Below are 17,374 nucleotides of genomic sequence, written 5' to 3' on the forward strand. Positions count from 1 at the left end.
AGCAGGAAATAGAGAGATGCGAGTCCCATCCTTGCAGAGTTTGCATTCATAAATAATTATACTTAACGTATGTAACAAAAGGGTCAGTGCAGGATATAGGAGACACAAAACTAGAAGAGTCAATGTGGGGCAGAGCGAGAATTAGGGAGCAACTTAAATGAACAAGATAACACTCAGGGTGGTGACTAGGAGTGATGACAAGTGGACGCGGAGAGGAGAGGGAGTGTGCTGGGCAGGAGGAACAGCCTATGTAAGAGCCACTCTGTGGGGAAAGAAGATGGACTTTTGAAGCAATTCAAAGAAGTTCATGTAGGCAAAATTTAAGAGAAAACTGGGGAGACGGCCAATGATGAGTCAGGAGAAGTAAACAGATCACGAAGAGTCCAAGACGTAGAGCGTCTGGGGGGCCAGGGCTGTGCTCAGTGGGCACAGTGGGCAGCAGGGGGTCTGTGAAGAGGCTGGGGGAGGATGATGTGGTGCTGGGCATGAAGACTTGAGGTGAATGTAAGACCCTGCAGTGGACATGGAAATTAGCCAGTGACTGACATGCACGTGCACACGCACACACACACACACCCACCCTCCCTCCAAGTGTAGAGCTCGGAAGAGCATTTGAGCTAGAGAATTGAAACTCATCATCATATAGACAATACCTAACATTATAGGGGTGAATTATTTCCCCTTGGGGAGTACAAAATGAGGATAAGTGAGAAACTTGAGGAATTCAGACTTTTAAAGTTAGAAACATTAAAATTCCACCCCAGTCACTCAAGCAACCCCTTCTCCTTGCACCTGAGCAACTACCCGAGGTGCCAGAGCAGAGCCTTGGTCCTGTCTTGCTGCTGCTGGGCTTGTGTCCAGCCCTCCAAGCCTCCGAGTGGACTGATGCCAAGTCTGCCATGGTATTCATGCACCCAAACATCACGTGGAGGCTAGGATGGGCACGCATTTTCTGAAGGCAGAGCTGGCAGGATTTCATGATGGATCAGATGTGGAATGTTAGAGAAAAAGTAGAATAAAAGATGACTTGAAGGTTCTTAGCTTGTTCTACAAATTTTTCCATCAACTGACATCAGAAAGGCTGTGGATAAGGTGGATTTTTTTTTCTTTTGTATTTTTGGTTTTGGGGGGAAATCAAGGACTGGGACCTGGAGAGATTAAGGTTAAAATTGAAATGTCTCTCAGACATCTGAGAGATTTGGGAGAAGGTTAGTCTGATGACATATGTTTAGGAATCATCAGCAAATGGAGGATATTTAAAACCGTAAGACTGGAGGGAGACACTGAGGGAGGGCATGCAGCCATGAAAAGGAGAGGAACAAGTACTGAGTCTTGCAGCAATATTAAACGTCAGGGAGAAGAGGGAGAACCGGCCAAGGCTTCTGCAAAGGAGATACCCATGAGGTGACAAGAAAGAAAAACGTGTATCCAGGGCAGAGGAGGAATCAATTGTGTCCAGTGCTGCTGACAGGTAAAATCAGACGGTCTGAGAAATGCCCGTTGCATTTAGCAACCTGGAGGTCATCCCTGACCTTGACAAGAGGAGTTTTGGAGAGTGTGGGGCGTGGTAGCCTAACAAGAGTGGGTTTAGGGAGAGTGGGAAAAGAGTAACTGGAGATGTTATAGATAAAAGACTGCTTCAAGCTGCAAAGGGGAGCAGGGAAGCCAGGCTGGGCCTGGCAGGGCGTGTGGAGTCGAGATAAGGTGTTTGCGTTAAGATGAGAGAAAGAAGAGGACGTTTGGTTCACGATGGGAATCAGCCAATACAGGACAAAAATTTAGGGAAGAAAGGAGGGGCCTGCTGTAATGATTCCTCAGGTAAGTGAAGCGAGTGCACCTGAGTTTCCTTTAGACTGAGTGCAGACAGCGGACAGGTCAGCTGCGGGGGCCGGGCAGGGGCGGGCTGGGGGTGGTGCGTGAAGAGCCAGCGGCAGTGTTGACGCCGGTTGAGGTGACAGTGGGAGTGTTCCTAAGCTCTCTTCTGGCAGTTTCATCTGGGAAGGAGGATGGGGAGGGAGTTTGCAGGGTTGGGCGGAGAAGGTGAGATTTGCAATTATCATCTTGTAGGAATGGGAAAGAGGGAATGGGCCAGGAGAGCCCAGGATGGTTGGTCCATGTAAACAAAGAGTAACCAAAATACCTCATCACAGCCCCTAGTGTGGAGTCGCAGAATGGCACAAAGGAGAGCCTAAAGCTTGAGAAGTGCAATGTGGTTGTTATAACAGGTAAAAGAATTTACTCAACGGAGCAAATACTTGGAGAGGTATGCTGTGACCACTTCCGGGAGTGTGAGCCTCTTTGAGAGGGAGCCCAGAGGGAGCCTTTTCTTTCTCTCTCTTTTTTTTTTTTTTTTTGAGACAGAGTCTTGCTCTGTTGCCCAGGCTGGAGTGCAGTGGCGCGATCTTGGCTCACCGCAACCTCCATCTCCCAGGTTTGAGCGATTCTCCTGCCTCAGCCTCCCGAGTAGCTGAGACTACAGGCACCCACCACCATGCCCGGTTAATTTTTGTATTTTTAGTAGAGACAGGGTTTCACCGTGTTAGCTAGGCTGGTCTCGAACTCCTTACCTCGAATGATCCACCCACCTTGGCCTCCCAAAGTGCTGGGACTACAGGCGTGAACCACCACACCTGGCCCAGAGTGGGCCTTTTCATGGCTTTACACACCGCATTTGGCTTGCCCCAGTAGTTGTAACAAACAAGTAGGGAAGTCTACAAGGGCTTCAGGATATTAGAGAATGTGAGGCTGTTGTACCAAGCATTTTCAGACAAGGTAGATTTAAAAAATTAAGCATACAGTATAAAACTGAGGGAAGGGAAATTCAATTCTAACCCAACACATTTCCTCCTGATAAATAAAGTATATTAGTTCCAGATTGCTAACTCCAATATTAAACCCAAGGTACATTTGTTAACTTCAGTAGTTAATGTGTGCTAAAAAAAATAAAAATAGGCCGGGCGCGGTGGCTCAAGCCTGTAATCCCAGCACTTTGGGAGGCCGAGACGGGCGGATCACGAGGTTAGGAGATCGAGACCATCCTGGCTAACACGGTGAAACCCCGTCTCTACTAAAAAATACAAAAAACTAGCCGGGCGAGGTGGCGGGCGCCTGTAGTCCCAGCTACTCGGGAGGCTGAGGCCGGAGAATGGCGTGAACCCGGGAGGCGGAGCTTGCAGTGAGCTGAGATCCGGCCACTGCACTCCAGCCTGGGCGACAGAGCGAGACTCCGTCTCAAAAAAAAAAAAATAATAAATAATAAATAAATAAATAAATAAATAAAAATAAAAAAAATCAAGTCTCTTCCTCTGTAGAGAATTACACCATTTTTCTTTATCTCTTGGGCATTTTGTAACTTCGACATGGGCACTATGGGAATAAGAAAGCTAGAATAGAGACTTCAAAGGGAGGGCAATAATTCTGAACCAGTCAGAACCTATAATTTTGGTTAAAATACACAATGTAACTACTAAGGTTGCAAAAGAAATTGGCAGGAGACCTGAATTTTATCCAGTATAGCACAGTTTATAAAAACCAGACAGACCTAGGTTCAAATCAGAATTTTGCTACGTAACTAACTTTGTGATATTGATCAAGTTATTTCAATACCCTGAGACTCAGTTTCTTTATCTGTAAAATGGGAATCAGTGTAGTTGTGATAATTGTCTCTCTCTCTATATATATAGAATATATATTATATATCTCAGATGTTATATAATGTATTATATAAAATATATATTATATAGCGATATTATATATTATATATAATTAATATATAATATATATTATATACTATAATATACATTATATATAATATATACTATATATTATAATATATATTTTATATATAAAGCATTTAGCCTAGAGCTTAAGACACAGTAAACACCCAGAAGATAATGATGATGATACGATCTTGATGATGATGTTATATGATGGTGATGTGAAGGAGGAGGAGGAGGAGGCTGTGATGGTGGTAGTGGTGATAGACGGTGGTGGGTAATAATTCCTTTGTCTATCACTAAGAAACAGTTCCATGGACAAATCACTCACCCCTTTTGGGCCCAGCAATTTGTCTGCTACACTGTGGGCACTCACAAAACTCTTACTGAATGAATGAATGTTCTCATCATTTCTAAGGCTCATCCCAGCTCTACAACATGAGATAATCCTACGGATTTGTAGTAATCTTTTCCCAGATCTTAACACTTAGACTGGTGGTATTAGGAAATGGGCCAACTCTATAGTATTTGTCAAAAACCAATTATAAAGACTCAGTTCATCATTGCAAAGTTACTTCATTCACTTCAAGCTATTGCCTCTTTAGGGAGTGGGGAGAGAGAATGATTAGGAAGAGGAACAAGTCAAAAAAAAAAAAAAAGGTAAGGGGAAGCTGAGAGTCATGTGTGAATGGAATTATTAAATTCCAAAACACTCCAAACGAAACCTGTCTTTGGGGACCCGACCACCTGGTTACTTCAGGGCAAAACTTCACCTTCAGTGTGTGCATTTACAGACGGAGAATCATCCTAAGAATTCTCCTCAACACCAAAGCAGGTCCATTTAGAACCACAGGTGGTCTTTATGAACAGACGTGACCTGCTGAGACAGACAGGCTGGGCGTTTTCCGCTGGGCACATAGCCGCTTCTCAATTGCACGTATTAACTCCCAGCTTTGCAGATATAAAGAAAATCTGGCTGGTCTCCTCTGGCCAGAAAGCCAGCGCATCTCTGAGCAGGCTCCATTCATTTGCTCCTAAAAATCAAACTCCTCATACCATAAACTGGCATAGATTCCTCCAGAAACATCTGTGTTCTGGTGTCTCCACATCTCTGCATATCTTTTTTTTTTTTTTTTTGGCACGTGGAATGCTGCTTTAGGCCAAGTCTGATGCCACGGGTTTTCTAATAAAAATATGTATCTTATAGGTGTGAATACACTTTATTTCAGCATCTCATGGCATCTTCCCAGGCCCTCCTCCAACCTACTCTGAACCTTAGAGCTCAGGTTTGGTGTCTCTCGTTTCTGGCCTCTTGATTCATCCCTGGATTCTGCGTCTCCACGAGAAGGAGAAGGAGAAGCAGAGAAGAAGCAGAAAGAGGAGCCTGTGGCGCTGGTGCTGGTGCTTGTGCTGGTGCTGGTGGTGGTGGTGGTGGTGGGTGGTGTGATTCCCATGTAACCACTGAGAAACAGTTGCATGGACAAACCTGCTCTCTAAAGACATAATAGCTTAAAGTGAATGAAGTAACTCTGCAATGATTAACGGAGCCTTTATAATTGGTTTTTGACAAATACCAAAGAGTTCACTCTTTTATTTTTTTTTTTTTTTGACAGGGCCTCGCTCTGTCACCGAAGTTGGAGTGCAGTGGCATGATGACAGTTAACTGCAGCCTGGACCTCCCAGGCTGAAGCCTCCTCTCACCCCAGCCTCCCGAGTAGCTGGGACCACAGGTGCATACCACCATGGCTGACTAATTTTGTATAGAGGTGAGGTTTCAACATGTTTCTCAGGCTGGTCTCAAAGTCCTGGGCTCAAGCGATCTGCCTGCCTCGGCGTCCCAAAGTGTGAGCCACTGTGCCCTACCTCACTCATTTTTTTAAAATACCACAAGTCTAAGTGTTTTGTTTTGTTTTTGTAACTGCTGGGCATTGTTTCTCAGCTCGGTTTTGGTTCCCCCAACCAGGGTTTAGCAAGACTAACATTCCAGACCCAACATTCTTCCAGGGCTCTATTCTCAGCTTTCTCTAACAAGCTCCTCGCCATCGCTTTAAGACTGAGTTTGTGCACTGTCGCTGGGATGTCCTTTGAGAAGAAAGAACTTCAGATCCTCCTCTCTGCATCTGGTGTGTTAGGATTCCCATTGGCTGCTCAGATTTGTCTCCAACACAGCTTTGAGCTCCTCACGGAGAGTAGTCATGTTTTTCTCCGAAGGTCTACCTGCAGCATGCCACAAGTGCTTGCCTTTGCTGATGCAGCGGGTGAACACAAGCATACAGCAGACACCAGGTCAACCGAAAACAAAACGCAAAATCAATTCCTCTGCCAAACAAAAAGACCTCTGTGCTTTTTTTTAAAAAAATTTCTGTGTGCCCTTGGTGTTCATGATATACTGCTCTCATTTCTCCCCATTTTTCTAAAATGCATTCCTTCTGAGATCCATCTACTTTTTTCATTTTTAAAGAAATGAAATTTAAAGAAAAGAAAAAGAAATTTTTAAAGAAATGAAAAAAGTAGATGGATCTCAGAAGGAATGCATTTTAGAAATCTGACCCTTAGATTAGCAACAGTAGAGGACAAAAGAGAAGTGGTTGCCCTAAGGAGGAGACTAATAGCCAAGAGTCATTGTTAATTGATTTCTGAGAGTTTGTGAAGCATGAAAAGGCATTTCAGAAGCAGTTTGACAGAAAAAAAAAAATACAGCGACACTTGATCACTCAGCAAAACAGGACGGTGGAAAGAGCACTGAATTGGAAGTCAGGGGACAGGCTGCTAGCCATAGCTTGCACTCATCAGCTCTGTGACCTCAGAAAAGTCATTTGATCTCTCTGGACCTCATTTATTATAAAAGCAAGGATCTGAACTAGACTTTGATCACTATAAAGGTTGTCTGACCTGAGGATAAACCTTCAAGTGTATTCCACTGAAGCAAAGACTAAATGTAAGCAACAGCAATGCAGACAACAGGGAGATGCTGTCAACTTGGCCTGCGGAGGGATGGGTGCATCTTCCATGAATGCACTTGAATTATTTCAGATGCAATTAGAAGAAATAGATTATGTTCTGAACCAACACAGGCATTATGAACATATGCCTTCTGCCCCCAACTGTATTTTGTTCTGTTGTTTTTTTAAAAAAAATCCTCCACACAAGGAAAGTAGATTTAATCCAAATCAAAGTTCAACAGGGAAAATAAATGAATCTGCATCTGCGTACGGCACTCCATGGTTCATTTGGAAGCTATTCTACAAGAACCCCGTGAGTTGCTTTTGGTCCTTCTGCCTAACGGAAAGAGGGCAAGAGAACAAAAGGGAATGAAGATTGTGGAGAAGGAAGGAAAGCTCACCGTGCCCTGCACTGTTCCTGTTGCTAAGCAACACCCCACAGCTCCCCCAGGGAAATGATGTCTCTGGGAGGTGGCACACCGAGGACACGTCTTCAGCAGACCCATTTCTCATTGAGTGAAGGCTGTGTGGATGCTTGGGAGGCAACACCATTACAAAAGCCTGATTTCACCAGATACACACTTTCATAGAATGATAATCTGACAGTGATCACAGCAAAAGCTCTGTAGATCCCCTTTTGTGGCCAAAGGGGGAAATCTGAGAGGCAAATTACTAGACCCAACCTATTGAAAGTGGGGGTGAGGCGTGGGGAAGCAATGTCCCGTGCATGAAGGACCTGGACTTACCACTTATCCACTTAGCCTCGGGGTCATGAATTTTGAAGTCTTCACTGAAGAGATCTTCCACAGTGACCTTCTTCTTTTGAGACAGACTGTTATCTTCCGCTAGAAAAAAAAAAAAGAAAAGAAAGAGTTAAACTTGTTTCATAATTAGTAAAATGCGAGGACCATAAACATTGATTGCCTTTCGTAAACAGTATGGATGGGAACACACATCATGTCCATCAGTGAATGAGGATAAAAGCCAGTCTCGCATTCTGTTTTTAATTAAACTATCAAAAATCTATGCTAAGGAGATCACGATTCAGTAGAATAGCATCGTGCCTCCTCACCCACACCTGCAGCATGTAAGTGATCATATTTCTTAGTAGGGAGGTAAATAATTCTTTCAAGATTGGTTTATGAACAATAGGGTGGGAATAGTTGAGAGGAAGGTACAGATATCCAGAATGGATCTCAGTCATATGATGTAATTGATCATTCATGAAGCATTCATTAAGTGCAACATTTTGGCTGCTGGGAATTCAAAGACACAGAAAATATTCCTTAGGTCTTCATTCTCCATAAGCATCACTTGTCCCTGGCTGTCTCTGGATTGTGGGTTAGTTCTTGTTCAGACAGGATAAAACCCCAATTATCTGTACACCAACTACCAGATTCTGACTTGCCACATCTCAGTTACAAGGCTTAGGAGTAAGCACTTGGGATAAGCCTGTGAACACACTTAGCTAATATTCATCCCAGGAGGAGATGTTTAGTTAATGGCACCAGTGGGTGAGACTTTAAAAATCTGAGAGCTTTTATCCTGTATTTCCAGGGGTCAAAGCTTCTAGAGTTTTTGCTCCTCCTCAGAAGAGGCTCTCTCCATTAGAGGCACAAAAATTCACTTACTGACTTTGAAAAGACACAGGGCTGTCAGCTTACCTGACCTGTGAGCCCACAGGCCAGGCCATTCCCCCACCTTCACTTCTGAGACACTAATAAGAAACTCCTCTGTATATTAACTTGACCATATCTGATGGGTATTATCTACCTAGGATGCTTATTTACTTCCCTGCCCTCTTAAATAGAAGATGCTAAATACCATTGCACATTTTTTTTCAAAGACTTCCAGTTCTCATTTCAACAGTTTCCTGTTGTGCTGCTATGTGGGCTGATCTTGGTGCTAATCGAGGTGCATTATGTCTGTGTGCATTCCACATTCAGGGTCTGGGTGCATTCCACATTCAGTGGCTCTAGATCTGTGTGCTTTTGTATTTCAATGTCTGGTGGGTATGTCTGTTTCTTTTTCAATTTCTGGCTGTTACACTTTTTCGACTGTTGTTCTTGACCTTGACAGAACCATTTGCCTTTTTTTGTTGTTGTTGTTGAGCAGCAGCAAGATTTATTGCAAAGAATGAAAGAATAAAGCTTCCACAGTGTGGAAGGGGACCCGAGCAGGTTGCCCCCATTTGCCTCTTTTAATTTTCTGTTTTGAACTCTCTGGCAGGTTAGAAAAACAGAAAGAAATTTTGTTAGGATTACATAAACATATAGGAATAAATAATCTCTAAATAAAATATTCAGAGCTTCTAGGACCCTAGTACATTGCAGAGGTGTTATTATGTCACTTTTGCTTTCTTCCTTTTGGGTCTGGATGTTGGCAAATTATTGAAGTTGTCAGAAAAGTCATATATTCCTTTGTGCATTGATTGATCTCTTGAATATCAAATAGGGTTACTGTGGTTAGCAGTCTTTTGAAAATTACAGAATGCTGCGACTCAAGGTGGCCTTATTGTGAGAGTTGACTGTATATGGAGCTATCCTGGGTGCAGAACATAGCACATTAAACCAAACCAAGTTCTTTCTTCGCTCTAGGAGCTTTCTAGGTGTGGATGAAGCAGCCCCACGAAAAGGCACAGGGCTTCAAACATGACGCACTTCCATATACACGACAATAAATGAGAATTTTAAAAATTACTAGACATTGATCTAATAAAGTTACACTCTGATCTTAAGAAATCTAAAACTTTCTGAGACATTCTTAAATACATGGTCAGAAAATAAATAATCATGATAAAATTTACATTTTATCTGATTAAACTTCACTATTCAAGAATGATTCTAGCCACACAACTTAAGGTATCTATGTGTCTCATAAGAAAAAACATGTAAGACTACCATTTAAACAAACTTTGGAAATAAAAGATGAAAAGGCAATGTAGTCACTTTCTGAAAATCTTTCTTTTTATACATGTATTTTATTTTAAAAACTGTAATTTTATTTGTTTTTTAAAGATATTTTTAAAACACTTAAGACTTCTATATAGGGAAAGTATGTGGTGGAGGCATTATGTTATATGCTATTAAAAGTGCTCCATTCAAGCCAGGACATGACTCTGTCCTTAATTAGCTCTATCTCCTTAAGAGACTCACTGCTGGCCTCTCTGGACCTAGATGGCTCATTTGCACATTCGACTGATATCTAATTCATTGGTTTATGGTTTGATTCATTCCCAAAATCATCTGAGATAATGACAGGCACAGGTGACTGCCACATTCCACAAACCACGCTGAGCCCTGAAGAAGAGAAAGGCCTTATACAAGCTCACAGAGCAGGGAGCCAAAGTGGAATGAATGACCAGAACACAGCAGGGATGGTACCAAGAGGAACAGGGCGTGTCCTGCTAATATGGAAGCAGACTATTAAATAAGAAAGTGGGAGGGATTCCAGGAGAACTTGCTGAAGGAAAGAGGCTACTAGCCAAGATAAAGGAGAGAGAAAAACATTCAAGCTAGGAAGGATCGTAAGGGCAGGAAGATGTCGGTGGATGCAGTATTTTCAGGAGATTGTGTGTGTTGGCATTGGCGTGGCAGACAGTGTCAACAAGAAATACCTAGAGGGGAAGGGAGATTCTCTCATTGTATTTGATATTCTGAAATTCCATTAGAAAATGTTCACTTGTGGATTTTCTTTAAATATTCTACTTAACAGTCAGTAATATTTTCAGCTGAAAGACTACCTTTCTTGACATCAGGAATACTACCAATAATTATCTCATAAAATATGACTCCTCCAGCATTTGATCCCCTCCTTCCAGAATCCCATCTGGGCTGTGCCAGAGCTTCTAGGTCAACCCCCACACCTTGGACTTTTTCTTAAGTTTTTCTACATTTTTATGGCTCTGGGAGTATTTGGATGATTTCTTCAGTGCAGTCTCCTATTTGTCAATATTTTAATACACCTAGACTATTCTATTACCCAACTAAGGATTTAAATTTAAAATAATTACATGTTAATATCTAATATGTCTAAATAACCTTTTCAAGATCATCTACTCATATTTTATAGTTTCATGCTTCTTTAGTAGAGTCATAGTTCTTTGAAAAATCTAAAATGCCATTTTCTGTTTTCCCTATTGATTTAAATTTCTCTGGATTTTGGTTTTCAGGTGTGTTGGGTTGGATTCTGCTTCACAGGGGGATGTTTTCTGCAGAGGCCTTGTGGTTCTTGGTTGTAAGCTTCTGTCTTACAAGTGTTCTTGAAAGGCCCCTGGTTGGGTGGTCTTGAGAGGCCCCTGGTTGGGTGGTCCTCAGGCAGTTTTGAGACTCTGTCTAAGTAACAGCTCTAAACTAAGTCTTGGGTGGCCATTTGGGCTGGAGCCCTTTCCCCCAAATGGGTGACATGATCTGAGGCCTTCTGACCACGAACCCCATTTTCAGGTAGGGGCTCCATGTACCCCTGGTCTCTCATGAAAACCAACCTTCCAAGCCCTCCTGTTGTGCCTGACTTCAGTCTCTATAACTTGAGGATGATGGAAATTTGGCCTTCCCTCCTGCTGTAGGTTTTTACCTGTTCCTTCTTGTAAGGATGGCTTCTCTTTCTTTCTTTCTTTTTTTTTTTTGTTTTTTTGAGACGGAGTCTCGCTGTGTCCCCCAGGCTGGAGTGCAGTAGCGCGATCTCGGCTCACTGCGAGCTTCGCCTCTCGGGTTCACGCCATTCTCCTGCCTCAGCCTCCTGAGTAGCTGGGACTACAGGTGCCCACTACCGCGCCCGGCTAATTTTTTGTATTTTTAGTAGAGACAGGGTTTCACCGTGGTCTCGATCTCCTGACCTTGTGATCCGCCCGCCTCGGCCTCCCAAAGTTCTAGGGTTACAGGCGTGAGCCACCGCGCCCGGCCTTCCCTTTCAATCCAGGTATGTGAAGAACTCCTGCTCTTGTTTTTGAGAAAGAAGCAGCTATGCTTTTGTTTGCTTTTTTATTATTATTATACTTTATGTTCTAGGGTACATGTGTACAACGTGCAGGTTTCTTACATATGTTTGTTTGCTTTTTGAGATGGAGTCATGCTCTGTCACCCAGGCTGGAGTGCAGTGGCACAATCTTGGCTCACTGCACCCTCCGCCTCCCACATTCAAACGATTCTCCTGCCTCAGCCTCCTGAGTAGCTGGGATTAAAGGCACCTGCCACCAAGCCCGGCTAATTTTTATATTTTTAGTAGAGATGGGGTTTCACTATATTAGCCAGGCTGGTCTCGAACTCTTGACCTTAGGTGATCTGCCCACCGCGGCCTCCCAAAGTGCTGGGATTACAGGTGTGAGCCACCATGCCCGGCTGTAGCTATGTTTTTTGTTATTTATTTTGCTGTCACTTCTACATGCTTGCCATCAAAACAAGGAACATTTCTGTGCTCAACCTTCCTTCTTAAACTGGAAGGCAACATAAAGTTGGCGATGCAAGAAGGGGCAGCGGCTTTCACTGTTTGGATTTCGTCCCGAAGGCAATTCAGGGATCACTGAAAAATAAAGTTCCTCCCAGCCCTTTAGCTTGATATATTATAGAAAGCTCCATGGCACTGCAAACTGACTAGGCCTGGTTAGCTCACCAGCATGGAAAGGCATGCTGAAATCTGCAGTGATGCAGTTATTCTTTACAGAGGCCAATGTGTAATGCAAATTTCTCAGCCTCCTTTCCCTTCCTCAGATATTTGTTAAATAGTAAAATTCCTGGAGAACGCTTTGGAACTCCTTCTCTAAATATTTTTAAGACCAGAACACTAGAAATAAATCCCATCACCCGAGCATAGCTGCTGGAGGGGCACACAATCCCTGCAAGTGGAGGTGAGCTACCAACAAACTCAGCTTGACAACAAAGAAAACCTACCCAGAAGAGTCCAAGACTTTCTGTAAGGTTCTGCTTTTGTGAACAATTTGGAATAACTGACAACTCTAAAGTGCTTTATAGTCTTCCAAGTGCAATGATATTTATGATTTCTCCTGATCCCCACCATAACGAAGAGGAAGGAAAGTTACACTGAGCTACTGAGAGGATAAATGACTCTTCCAAAGATGTGAGAGGAATCGGTTGGCAGATGTCAAGCATTAGGTATTTTCAAAACTCAAAGGAGACAAGGGCTTGGTGGGCTAGCTTTACAGGGGAGACAGACCCCCAGGCTGAGGCTCAGAGTAAAGCACTCTTTGCATTTAGAACAATTTGTATGTTATTCCTACAAAATGGATACGATTTGCTTGCTTCCTTACCAACACTTCACAAAAACAGGAGGAAATCAAAGAAGCTGTCCGTTTTCCAATGTCTGTACCATTAATTCACAAATTCCAATGAGATCACTTTTGCTTAAAAATAAACCACTGCATCCTGTTCCATCAGCGATGGACCTAACACAGATGCTGCTAAGTAACAAGGAAAAAGCTCAATGAGAACACAGGAAACACATCATTTCGTTCTGCCAGCATATTTATTGATTGAGTACCCTGTGTCAGGCCCTGTGGATGCTGGAACAAGCCTTCCAATTATATTTCTTTCTTTTTTCTTAAAGTAAAAGACATAGAATCCATGCTATGTGTTGCCGGTGCTACTCCTATTTCCTTGGTAGATTCTTATCGTAATGAAAGAATACATTTATATCATGCTATACCATCAAGAGATTAGAAACAATGAAATTTAAAACCAGGTAGCATGTCTGCAAATCACCATATGAACCTTGGGGATTTCGACTGAATCCTGAATTAAACTGTCCCACTGGCAGATTGTTCACCATATGAATCCATAGGTCAGAGCTGAAATGGTAACATCTCATCCATACACAAAAACCCTAGAGATGGAAGGAAGCCACGGCAGCAGCTGCGAGTCAGGGGAACACTCTCTCTCCTTATGAAGAGTGAGATTTACTCCAAAATACATAAAAATATATTTCTCTGAAGAAATCTCTCTAGAACCATCCAACCCCAAATGTAAGAAATGAAATAACTATTGTTGGGATAAGAATTAAATAATTTTGCCTGAGTGATGCTAGAGGAGCTACAGGAAAATGTACAGTCAATACCTCTTTACAATGTGTGTGGGTGTTTTACTTTCTGAAAGTTGATCATGTTTTCTTTTCTGCTGCCAGGAGCTACTATCAATGAACTAGTTATTTGCTTTCAAGTCTATTTCCCATACTAGCTTGATATTTTCCTTTCCTGTTTTAGTTAGGAATTGCGACTTCATCTCTCCAAGGGGCCTGGCAAACAGATGTTCAGTCCATTTCTTTTGAATGAGGAAAGCATTTGTTTTAAAAATCTGTGCCTTTGCTTGTATTTCTGCTTACTTTTTTGTAATGCAGGCTTTGTGTTACTAAAGTATATTATTTATGGTTATACTCCAGACTTATGTCTATAAAAAGTCTCACAGAGATACTAATTTATCTTAAAAGCTTTTCCTTACAAGTTCACATGTCTTCAAATCATCTAAAACTGGTAGCATAATACCAAAATTAGTCACATAATACTTTTTATTGAAATCATAGAAACTAAGTCATCAGCATTATTCAGCACATCTTATGAACTAAGAAATTGTAGTTATGTTTTATTTTAAGCTTCTAAATCAAATACATCAAAGGTATTCATTCCCTCTTCATGTCCTTACCTCCATTCTTTTAGATCTAGGAAATAAACTGAAGCCTTAAAATATATTCTGCAGCCTGTTTGCTTTAGTGAGTAACAGCCATTAGGCACCTGTGACTTCACATATGTGGATAGGTTGATATGTTTCCCTACCTAGTTTATTCCTTTCTTGCCACCTTTATTAGAGATAAAATTTACATACCATAAAACTTAGCCATTTAAAATCTACAATACAATGGTTTTAGTATGTTCACAGAGTTGTGCACCATTACTGACCTAAATTTGGAACATTTTCATTACCCCCAAAAGATTAGCATAACAATTAGCAGCACTCCCCATTCCTTCACATCTCTCTTCAGCTCTTCGCAACCAAAAATCTTCTCTCTCTCTAGCATTTGGCTATTCTGGACATTTAATATAGATGGAATCATACAATATGCATTTTGTCATGACTGGCTTATTTCACTTAGCATTGTGTTTTCAAAGTTCATCTATGTTGTAATATGCACAGAATGTACCAGTACTTCATTCCTTTTTATAGATGAATAATATTACAAGCTAATGATGTTGAGCATCTTTTCATGCACTTACTGGTTATTTTTATATTTTCTTTGGAGAAATGTGTCACTTTATTCAGATTATAAAAAATGCTGAAATTAAGAGATTCACTGTCAAGAAAGATACTGCCATCCTGACAGCATGGGTGAAAAACCTTTGCTAATACCTTGAAAGATCAAAAGGTAAGTATTCAGTCACACAAAAGGCCCTTTGAAGAGCTTAAATGTGTGATTCACAGACCCCAAAGCTCTCTCAGCGGAAGCCAAACATAGAGATGAAAGTATCTAGAAGAATCCTAGGGAAGAGCCACTTGTCTAATGGAATGAATTCCCATGACATACATAGAAGATGCACAGATTCTGAAGAATTTATATCTGTAGAAACATTGCCAGCTTGGACTGAAAAGGAAAGAGGGAGCATGAAACAAATAAAGGCTGTTGGACTCTGTATTAGCCCGTTCTCACACTGCTGTAAGGAACTACCTGAGACTGGGTAATTTATAATGAAATGACGTTTAATTGGCTCACAGTTCTGCATGGTTGGGGAGGCCTCAGGAAACTTACAATTGTGGTAGAAGGAAAAGGGGAAGCAAGCACCTTGTGACGTGGTGACAGGAGAGAAAGAAAGCAAAGAGGGAGGTGCCACACACTTTTAAACAAGCAGATCTCGTGAGAACTCTATCACAAGACAACACTAGGGGGATGGTGCTAAACCATTAGAAACCACCCCCATGATCCAATCACCTCCCACCAGCCTCTCATTCAACACGTTAGGATTACAATTTGACATGAGATTTGGGTGGGAACACAGAACCAAACCATATCAGACCCCCAGAATTATCAGGCAGAAAACATGCTTATAAAACTACTCAGCTACAAGCTCAAGCTGCCATTCATGAAGAAGGATGACTCCCAGAGGGCAGACCTGAGAGCCCTAGGATACTATTCCCAAGCCTGTAAACCTAATGCAGTTTCCCCAACTGAATTTGGAAGTTGTTTGGAACTAGTGACTCCTTTTTTTCCCCTTTTTGAACAAGAATGTCTATAACTGTCATCCTATACTTGTCCCACTACTGTGTTTTCCTCTCCAGTTTCTCAGCCCCACTGTAGAGATGAATTGTGCTTTGGATGGAGTATGCCCAGAGGCCGACTCAAAACTCATTCAGATGATTTCAATATTAAAATCTGGGAACTCTGAACTGATGAGATCACAGACTTAGAGTTGATACTATAATAGGTTGAGATTTCTGGGGACCTCGGGGTGGAGTGAATGAATGTGCTTTATATATGAGAAGGACAAGAATCTTTGTGGGTCAGAGAACAGAAATGTTAGGTAAGACAGGGCCATCCCAAAGATGTCCATGTGCACGGGTATTATGTACTGAATTGTACCTACCAACACATCCATATGTTTACGCCCTAACCCCCAATATGATTCTATTTGGAGATAGAGCCTTTAAGGAAGAAACTGATGTTAAATGGGAAAAGAGGGTGAAGCTCTAATCTGGTAGGACTAGTGTACTTAAAAAAGAGGAAGAGAAACAAGAACTCTCTTTTCCTCTCTTCATGCATAGATATGTGCACTCACAGAGAAAAAGCAGGGAGAGGATACAGCAAGAAGGTGAGGTCTGCAGGCCAGGAAGGGAGAATTCACCAGAAACCAACCCTGCTGGCATCTTGATCTTAGACTTCCAGCCTCTAGAAGTGTGAGAAATGACATTCTGTATGTATTTATTTATATTATACTTTAAGTTCTGGGATACATGTGCAGAATGTGCAGGTGTGTTATATAGGTATATATGTGCCATGGTGGTTTTCTGCACCCATCAATCCATCATCTACATTAGGTATTTCTCCTAATGCTATCCCTCCCCTTGTCCCCTACCCCCGACAGTCAGTCAGAAGAGACCAAAAAAAAAGAATAAAGAAGGATGTAGTATGCCTACAAGATCTAGAAAAGAGTCTCAGTAGGGCAAATATAAGAGTTGTTGGCTGAATCAGGAGGTTGAGAAAGAGAGAGATAGAAAGTTTATTCAAAGGGATAATAACAGAGAACTTCCCAAATCTACAAAAAGATATCAATCTTCAAGTACAAGAAGGTTATAGAACACAAGCAGATTTAACCCAAAGAAGACTACCTCAAGACATTTAATAATCAAACTCTCAAAGGTCAAGGATAAAGAAAGGATCTTAAAAGTGGCAAGAGAAAAATAACATATAATAGAGCTCCAGAACCTCTGGCAGCAGACTTTTCTGTAGAAACCTTACAAGCCAGGAGAGAGTGGCATGGCATATTTAAAGCCCTGAAAGGAAAAAACATTTATCCTAGAATAGTATATTCTGTGAAAATATCCTTCAAACATGAAGGAGAAATAAAGACTTTACCAGACAAACAAAAGCTGAATGATTTCATCAATCCCAGACCTCTCCTACAATAAATGCTAAGGGGAATTTTTCAGTTTGAAAGAAAAGGATGTAAATGAGCAATAAGAAGTCGTCTGAAGGTACAAAATTCCATATAGTGACTACACAGAA

General features: G+C 41.7%; 1 protein-coding gene across 3 annotated transcripts in view; it reads right to left on the minus strand.

Moving 5' to 3' along the window:
* Positions 1 to 17,374, minus strand: part of DPP6 (dipeptidyl peptidase like 6) — a 1,015,511-nt gene that overhangs the window by 406,424 nt on the left and 591,713 nt on the right. For all 3 annotated transcript variants that reach the window (XM_017957362.3, XM_009204279.4, XM_017957361.3), the window contains exon 3: positions 7,405 to 7,503. In XM_017957362.3, coding sequence (XP_017812851.3) covers positions 7,405 to 7,503 — 99 coding nt within the window. The remainder of the gene's footprint in view (positions 1 to 7,404; positions 7,504 to 17,374) is intronic.

Source organism: Papio anubis, chromosome 4 (genome assembly GCF_008728515.1).
Source record: "Papio anubis isolate 15944 chromosome 4, Panubis1.0, whole genome shotgun sequence".
NCBI lineage: Eukaryota > Metazoa > Chordata > Mammalia > Primates > Cercopithecidae > Papio > Papio anubis.